Below are 9,463 nucleotides of genomic sequence, written 5' to 3' on the forward strand. Positions count from 1 at the left end.
GCAAATGGTCTTATCAGCCAGTGAGAGACCTGGCAAACTTGTATAAGTATTGGGCTGTTTAGGGCATTGCTTTTAGCTGTCTCTTTCTGGTCATAGGCTTACAGCAGTGTTGTAAAATATGCAGTCTTGGCTGACTAAGTCAGATTGTTATTAGACAGAAGGAAAAGTGTGAGGAGGGAGAGGAAATATACATAGGGAAGGTGTAGGACACAGTGGCCCCAGGGAAACAAAGTCTCATATCTCAGGTGATGTTTGGAATTTAGCCAGAGGTGGTATCTGGACCCTGCTTTCTGGCTTGGTCTGGTCAGGACAGCTCCCCAGATTAGGACAAAGAAGGCACAAGGGTGTCAGGCTAGATACTAGAGTCCCAGGAGAGGGTTGAGGTGGCAGCTATGATGGTGAAGCTCATTCCTTTTTTTTCTCTTGTCTTTCACTCAAGTAGCGTACTTCTCTGTCCATATTTTTTCCTCAGTGTCTTTACTTTTTTTCAAGAACTCCAAATGGCAGTGAGTGGTGTGTGGAATAGCCCATCCCCATTATTATCCACCAGTTAGGCCTAATTGCCAGCACATCAATTTTGGTTCATTGATTTGTGGTCCCATGCTTGGATCCCTAGGCCTCTTTGTTTGGACTAATTCAGTCGGTCTCCCTATTGCACCTTTTCCCATCAACATTTATTGGTATAGGTTGTAATGGGTGTTCATCCCACACTTTTCCTGAAGGGATTAATGCAGGCTAAGAAGAGGGCCAACTAACCAGACAAGCCACACCTGAGGGGAACCAGGTGGTTTAAGGAATCCCCTGACTGACTGAGGGAGCTCAGCTGAGGAGGGAGTAGCTAGGCTGGGTTTATAAATGTCGGAAGCCCCTCGTAGAAGGAGTGACAGGGAAATAGGCTGAAGTCACACCCTGGGGGGGTAGGGACTGGGAGGTATGTTTGGTGGCTATAGAATTAAAATAGGTGACAGATACTCCCTGGGAGGAGGGAGTTGTGAGGCTGGTGAGCCCTGAGAAGTGGGGAGAGCTAGATGGTAAGGTAAGGCATCAAGGTTCAGGAGGGTGCAGGCCTTGGCTGTTGATTAGAGGGTCCCTGAGTGGGAATCTGAAGTAGTAGGTGGGCATGGGTTCTTCTGCTAGCCTGAGGTGGGGAAGTGGCACCAGCTAGGCCGCGAATGAGAAGGCTGCCTGAGGCCATTTGTTAGGAAAGGTTTTGATACCCCAGAATAGGGAAAGATGCATAGTGACCAGGGCAGAGGGCCAAGTCACAAAGAAGCATGTGCAGTCACATGGACGGGGGAGAGAGAGGTAGTAGGATGTGAAGCAAGCAGCAGAAGGGAGCATCAGCCCTGGAAAGAGCTAATCTCCAGAGAGGCCAGGAGATAGCATCCCAGCAGTGAGTGGACTCTGGGGGTTATTGTGTCACCATGAACTTGTGTTGACTTTTCCCCACAGTCAGGCTCACAAGTAAGGTAAACCTATAGGCCCAATTATTACAACATTCCCAAAGCATTTTACAAACTGAAACACAACATCTTTGGGGTGCAGGGTAGTAGCTAATATGTAGAAGACAACACCATTACAGAAAGAGGGGAAATTTAGGATTTGTCCTAGTGTATTTTCCCATTCTCATGCAAAAAATGCAATGAGATTTTTTTTTTAAAATGGCTACATGCAGAACTACTCATTACCTTCAATAGAAAGTACTCGTGAGATTTGGCCCTAAATTGGACAATACATCACAGACTTCCAGCATGTAATACGCTGGGTGACCAGATGGAAGTGACATCTCAAAATTATCTTTGTATTCATGCTGGCATTGTTCGCAGATAAAATGTCTTTTAAAGGATGGACCCATATTAGCTTGTTGCTGATGAGAATTCATTTGAATGTAACATCTGAAAGAACCAAAAGCCATTTCTTTTGCATCACAGGAGAGAGATCTTTGCAGCACCTGAGAACTGCTCTTTTGATTAACATTCAGCATATTTTTATCTTTGATGTCTCTTGGGGGGATGTAGTTAAATCAGATGTGTCCCAAATACTCAAAGGGAGGCTGCTAACATAAGCATTGTATTTAATATACCATTCAATTTTCCCACTGCATTGTTGCTAAACTGTTGTAGGCCCAACGCAGGAGTTCACATTCCTAGGTACTGTGAACATCCCCATGGGCTCTGTTAACACAGGAACCAGTGCCATTCATTGCTTAATCATTGCTAGTGTGAAACGATGAGCGTGACAGTCATGGAGCTGCTGTGTGCTAATCTATGGAGTGATAGAACGTAGTTATTGAGAGACTGTATAATTTATGTTGTGGTAGTGAAATGTTTACTATACAATAGTGGCTGTGGGAAGAACAAACAGCCAAGTAAAGCAATACAGGAGCTTCTCAGATAAGAACACCTAGACATACACTTGGCCCATTGCCTTTCAAGTGTAAGCTTCAAGGATCATGGATCCTCTGCCTCTGAGTTGTAAACATTGTTCTGCCAGAGATAGATTTACCAGATTAAAGGGCATCTCTACACTACAGTTAGGAGGTGTGATTGCAGCACATGTAGCCATACCAGAGCTCTCCTAGATCTTGCTAGACGAAGGCTAGCTTGAGTAACAATAGCAGCAAGGGCAGACAGCCACACTAGCTGTTCCTGTATGTACCCGGACTCCGCACCCTCACCCCCCTATCCCACCTCCTGGCTGCTGTGATTATCCTGCTACTGTTAGTCAAGCTACCTTTGATCTAGCTAGACTGAAGCTAGCTCAGGCATGTCTACGGGAACTGCAGTCACACCTCTTAAGTGCAGTGTAGGCATATCCATAGTGCCTTGCCCTGGGAAGGGGAGCAAGTCTCCAGGGCTGTCCAGAGAATATCATGGAGCTCTGACAGGGAGGACAGAGGCTGAGAGACAGAGTGGTTTTGCAGAAGCGTCTATAGGAAGTTTATCTTCCACATAGAGTCTGTAGTAAGACAACCACCTGGTGAGCTAGAGAGGCATGTAGTGTGCCTTATTATTAAAGACCACTTTTCTCTGAAATGCTTTTGTTCTAAATAATACTTTGCTTGAAGGAGGCTGTTTGGTCACCACTGTCATTGCCCCCAGAGGGAACAGAACTATAGGGTCTGGACATGTCTGCTGAGGTTGATACACAGGGGACTGCAAGCCAGGGCCTGGTCTGAGAGTGGGAGAATCATGTTATTTTGCCCCCCCCCCCCCCCCCCCCGAGACAAGTGACAGCCCAGGGCCTGAGATCTAGATGGGGTGCACTTGAAGAGGCCAGGAGGGGTCAGAGGTCTGGTTTGTCCAGTAACTGTGGGTTGGTCTAATAAAAGATGTATACTCCGGGACAAGATAGGCGATCTTATAAGACAGTTCGCTTAACTAAAGGAATTGTTTTTTTTTAATAAGAGGGAATGCAGGGGAGATGAACTACAATAACAAAATGCTAGACTTAAATCCATTCCTACCTTTCTTTGATTTGCTGAACTGAGATGCCGTGAACAGTTATTAGCGTATATTAGATTGAGAGATTTTTAAAGCTAGAAGAGGGATTGTTATGATCTAGTCTGATTTCCCATATAAGGCTGTAATATTTCACCTAGGTACAGTGGAGGAGGTAAGTGAATACTCAGGAAACCAATAACTTATACCGGTGCTTAGACTATAGGTCAGGGCTGGCTAAAAACCAGAAAGGCATGTGGATGAGTCTGAAAAATTGGCAGGGCAGACATTGAGAGTTCATGCTTTTGGACAATGATCTAGCTGGTATGTTCTCCTCCAGGACGTTACCCTGAACTGGAAAGCCCTGGCTATGTAACTTATTAGCTAACATGGTGGCAACAAGACGGTTATAACCTTTCCTGCGGTGCTCAGGAAGGGTATAACTGTGAATCATGGTGGCAAACTGATCTGTCAGACTCCAGGAGACAGGGTGTCTATTGTCATCTAGCACGCAGATGCTGGGGAAGCAGTGAATGAGGTTGGCAATGTACCCAGGCATTGCTCGCTGCCTCCCCGTGACCAGGTTTCATTCAGCAGGCTGGTATGAGAGACATCAAGGTAAGCCAGTCTTGGTGCAGGGTCCATCCTGGGAGAAGGAATAGGAAATGCATTAGGCAGAATACTTCATCCTTAAGCCACTGAAGCAGAATTAGAGCCATCTTTCCCAGTTCAATGGCTTTCCTGTTCTACTTCAGAAAAGGAAACTAAAGAGCGCTAGGCCAGGCTAGAGATTGGAGGATTAGTGCCATTGCTGTATGAGAAGTCTAGATGGGAGGTCCAGTCCTTATCTGCCAGGTGCCCAGGGAGGTGTTATGTCTGAGTCCTGGGACTAAGCTTGTAATACAGAGGTGGGCAAACTGCGGCCTGCGGGCCACATCCGGTCCACAGGACCGTCCTGCCTGGCCCTTGAGCCCCTGGCCGCTCCCCTGCTGTCCCCCCTCCCCCACAGCCTCAGCTCACCATGCTGCCAGTGCTCCAGTGGCTGGGTCTGGCCGCAGTGGCACGGCGGCTGGCAGTCCTGGTGCTCCAAGGGGGTGGGGGAGTTGGAAAAGGGGCAAAGGGTCCTGGAGGGCAGTCAGGGGACAGGGGGGTTTGGATGGGGGTGAGGACCAGCGTGTGATCAGGGAACAAGGAGAAGGGGGGGTTGGATGGGTCAGGGGTTCTGACTGGGGACAGTCAGGGAGCAGGAAGTGGGAGGGGTTGGATAGGCGGTGGGGCCAGGCTGTTCGGGGAGGCACAGCCTTCCCTACCTGGCCCTCCACACAGTTACGGAGCCCTGCTGTGACCCTCAGGCCAAAATAGTTTGCTCACCCCTGTAATATGTGCACATGATGTTTTAAATGGTTTTAACTCTAGCAGTTCTTAGTACAAGAAATGCTTGTTGGACTGCGCCACCCATGATCCTTTAGAGGGAGTTGAGGACCTGATTTGGAGAGTGAAAAAAAAAAATCAATCATGGTTACCAACACACCTCAAGGTCTGCCTTTCCTTAAAAATTAAGGCCCTTAATACACACACACACACACACACACACACACACACAGTGCCTCTCACTTCCTGGAGTTGCCTCCTCACTCCCAGGCTCTTCCTCATTCAGCCAGTTTGTGTCCCAATGACCTACCATTCTGCCTATTGTGGCCTAGTAGATAGAGAATTTGATTAGGACTGAGGAGACCTGGGTTCTATTCCCAGCTCTGTCATTGGCCTGCTGGGGAACCGTGGTCAAGTCACTCCACTTCTCTGTGCCTCAGTTTCCACATCTGTAAAGCTCTTTAAGATGGGGTCTCAAAGTCATCTGCAGTCAGAGAACCTCCCCACTGTGGCCTGCGGAGGAGATGCACGCCGGCACATTGCTGGCAATGTCTGCTACAGGTACTGCCCCCGCAGCTCCCACTGGCTGGGGGAGAGGGACATCACTAGGCACCGGGCAGAGTCAGCACCACTTCTCCTCCCGCGCGCCCCCTCTGTCCCCCCCCATGAATATAAACAAGTCAAAAAAACGAACACACAACTATCTGATGCCCACCTTGCTGCAATCCTGAAGGTTTCAACTGCTCAGTCACTGAGGCCAAACGTCAAACTGACAGAACTGAAGCGTTGCCAGGTGTCTAGCAAACACTAAAAACTCTGGCAGGCGAAGAATTGTATAAAGTTGTATGACCGTTTTATTGCTAATAAATTCAAAATAAAAATATAATATAAACGTTTTCTTTTCTGAACACCATCTTCAGTGACATTATTGGCCTGCTGGGAGGATTTGAGGACTGGTACTAGCCCTACGGTAAATTGAGTTTGAGACCCCTGTTTTAACATCTAATGAAAAGTGCTAGATATGAGCTAAGTATTATATATTATTGAAAATAGGAAGGATGTGATTGGACATACTGAGTTCTGATGTCTGGCAGCATGTCAGGGTCTGGGAGGATAAACATCTGGAAAGAGGATAGTTTCACATTGTTGGTAGGTCTAAACAAGTCAGTGTTGGATGCTTCATATAATCCACCCTGGAGCCCTGTGTAGGCAAAGATAAATAGTGACTCATTTAAAAAAACAATGCACATGGAAATAAAAAAATCAAAAAACAAAGCTTGGATTCACTATGAAGCTGTTTGCACATCTGAAATCTTCAAAACCCTCTGTATTACTGCACTTTTTTCTTCCCCATTCAATACATTCTCCACAATTTCATAGATGTTAAAGCCAGAAGGAGCCATTATGATCTACTCTGACCTCCTGCACAATGCAGGCCTGAGAACCTCACCAAGTAATTTCTACATCAAGCCTGTAACTTCTGTTAGAGAGAGTACATCTTTCAAAAAGACATCCAGTCTTGATTTAAGGATTTCAAGTGGTGAAGAATCTTATCTACTATATTCCCAGGAATCAGCCAAGTCACCTACTCTGCAGGGTGTTGGAGAGTACAAGCCTTGCTACTCCCTTCCCACTCCAAGTTGACACCACCTAAGAAGCTAAAGGAAAGGATTCAATCACAACAGGCTCCACAGTGCATTTGCTCTTCTGGAGCTCAGATTAAAAAAATGTTTTGATCTACCTCTATCTGCTGCCTGGTGATGACAACTTTGAAATCTGGCCACGAATCCACCACCACTTCCTTCCCGAAGGGATTTCCTTTGTTGATATTCAGCACTGCTCCATAAACCTGCCAGATAATGGAACATGAAGTAGAGATTATAAATTGTTTTGTGCTTTAGAATAAGTTGTACTTTATGCCTTTTCATTTGGTTAAGGTATTTGACCACGTATTGGATATGGAGTCTGAAATTCAAAACGGCATGCCTGACAAACAGCCCTTTGTTTACCTTCTTGCTAAAGTTTTCAGGCCCTTTGGAACTATGGTGGGAAAGGCAGCTAACAGTCAGAATTGGTTCAAACAGGTTCCACCAGGGGAGCTGCCAGTTTTACCTCAGAACTTTGGTGCACTTGTGCCTATATGAACTCTGAGCACCCGCTGCCTCGTTGCTGTCCATCCTAGAGGCAGCCACAGTACCATTGTATTTGCGCAGCTACGTGGACTAGAAGATCAGAAGAGCAGCATCTGAAGACAACAGCATTAAGAACTGAGACTGTGCTACCAATCTCTGAACCCCACATTCTTTTCAGAGAAAGGTACAGAGGTCCTGTTGATCGCTCATCCTGCGATGATTGCAGAGCCAGGCATTTCTTTAGCATCAACAGATCCTGTTGATCTCCTACTAAGAAGCAGTTGAGATTCAGGGTCCATCAGTTGGCCATGACAATGGCGTCTTAGCATCTACTGCCTACCACCACCTAGAAATGGTGCAGTATCTGGGATTTTGTTTTAGGTTTATTTGTTTATTGCCAGGGTATCTATTTGGTTGGGCCTGGGTTTTAAACCCAAACTATCAAACCACATCTCACTGTTTCTGTTTTAAATAAAAGCTGTCATCTGTTTACTTTATTCTTTTCTCTTCTTTATCCATTTGCATTATGGGATAGGGAGGTACACTATCTTTCCCTTCTAAGCCCTGGGTGATGGACCCTTATCCAGTATCTAAGATCCTGCTACTTAGCTGCAAGGTATAGCTGGCCTATACCATCCTCATCATAGTTAACGTTGCAGGGTTAACATTAAGAACCAGAGAGACCATTTTGAGGCCTGCCATCTTGGCTGACACACATGAGACTGAACCAAGGACTCCCAGAGCTAAAAGCACAAATTCCAAGAGCTAGAGCAAGAGCTAGGTTCTCCAACAGATCTGTGTCCTCTGTTGATCAGACACAGAGGGAAGTCCATTAGACACACACTGAGCAGTGGGTTACACCGTCACATTGGTGAATCCACTGCTCTCAGGTACAGGCTTCCTTGATAGTCAGTTGTAGTAGCAAAGAAACTTCTCTTCCCCCGCCCCCCCCCCCCCCCGGCTCTGCTTCCATCTTGCCCAACATTCTGATTCCCCAAAGGAGATAGCTCAGAAAAGAGAAGATCAGATCTATTACTTTGTGTGATTTGGGGAAGTTCTGCATTAACATTTTCTCCAGCATCTGCAGTTTCATGGAACAGTTCAGCACCAGCATCTTCCCAAAGCATGTAGCAATGGCCTGAGTGGGAACAGCTAGACATATATAGGTCTTATCCATATGTATCCTTATATGAGGGGAATGCCCAGGCTTGAGACTTCAGCCCTGAGGCTTCTGCTGAGGCTCGGAGGTGGGGGGTGGGAGATCAATGGGTCATTTGTTTTCAAGGGTCTGGTGGGTATCTATGTCAAATTGAATGCACTAAACTCAAACCCCTCAAGATAGGAAAACAAATACTAGATATGAAAGAAAATCCAGGAAGTCATAAAGAAACTTTGTCTTTGGACATACCCCACTGAAAAGGGAGTTGCTGAGATGTTTCTGCTGTTAGACTTTTTAAAAGAACAGAGTGAAAGGGATCAAAATGCTCAAGACCAAATAATTACTCATTTGTCTGGATTGTATTCCCATTATGGATATTTTCCTGGTGTTTAACATGATCTCCTGATACCTGTTGGATTCTTGATAACAGTTAAGGCTGGAATGGTGTTAAGTATAGCTCAACAAAATCTCATAGAATTGTCAAGTGATCACTATGCTAAAGACCAAGTTTCATGTCTAAAATACCAGGAATTCTAGATTTCTGTTAAAGAAGAGTATGGAGAACTCAGTGATGAAGCTATGAAAGCGCTGCTTCCATTCACTTCAAGTTATATCTACGTTTGGGTTTTCAGCAATGATTTCTGGGAAAATTAAGTACAGAAATATTTAAACTTGGAAAATGACTTACATCTGCAGCTATCAGAAATTTAGCCAAACATTGTGCAACTATGCAATTTGAGACAGGCCCATTTTTCTCACTAAAATCTTAGACTGTGTCCGGACATGCTAAAAAATTCATAATTTCAAATGACAGTTTTAAAAACCCAGATCAGATCACATTATATAATTAAACTGGAATTGAATAAGGTTGCAAAAATCCAAGCTATAGTGTCCCTCTTGAATCTAGTGTCCTGAACTCTAGAATCTTCTGTCCTCAGTTGGTTAAAAAAACAAAACGGTATTCGGTTGTGGGGAGCCACTAAATTTGAAAATATCTGTAAGAGCCACATTACTAAAAAGTTTAAGAACCACAGGTTTAAAGAAGAAAAATGTTTTTCTTGATAACTGGGAAAACTAAGTTATAGCTCATTGAATATCTGCTCACTGCTAGCTAGATCACAATTTGATTTAGATGGTTGTGGTGGTCACAGAACTTCCTCACATCTTTTATGGTTCAACTGCCATAAAGCCTAATCCTAATGAAAAACATCTAAAAGATTTTTGGACAGTCTTCAATCATGGATATGGTATTTCTGTCTTAGACATCAACTTCTTGATTACTGCAGAGCAGGGAGTGATTCCTCTACACATTCTCATATGAGATGCAGTGCTTGAATTATGGGGGCAAAAGCAGGGGGGCC

General features: G+C 45.1%; 1 protein-coding gene across 1 annotated transcript; it reads right to left on the minus strand.

Annotated features, from left to right (window-relative positions):
• Nucleotides 1–3,500: 3,500 nt before the first annotated feature.
• Nucleotides 3,501–8,057, minus strand: GLYATL3 (glycine-N-acyltransferase like 3). The gene is given in 5 exon segments (XM_075126175.1): nt 3,501–3,992; nt 3,995–4,086; nt 5,954–6,012; nt 6,553–6,660; nt 7,980–8,057. Coding segments are annotated over 5 exon segments (669 nt in total). The 3' UTR covers nt 3,501–3,660.
• Between the last annotated feature and the right edge of the window lie 1,406 nt (nt 8,058–9,463).

Source organism: Caretta caretta, chromosome 3, assembly GCF_965140235.1.
Source record: "Caretta caretta isolate rCarCar2 chromosome 3, rCarCar1.hap1, whole genome shotgun sequence".
NCBI lineage: Eukaryota > Metazoa > Chordata > Testudines > Cheloniidae > Caretta > Caretta caretta.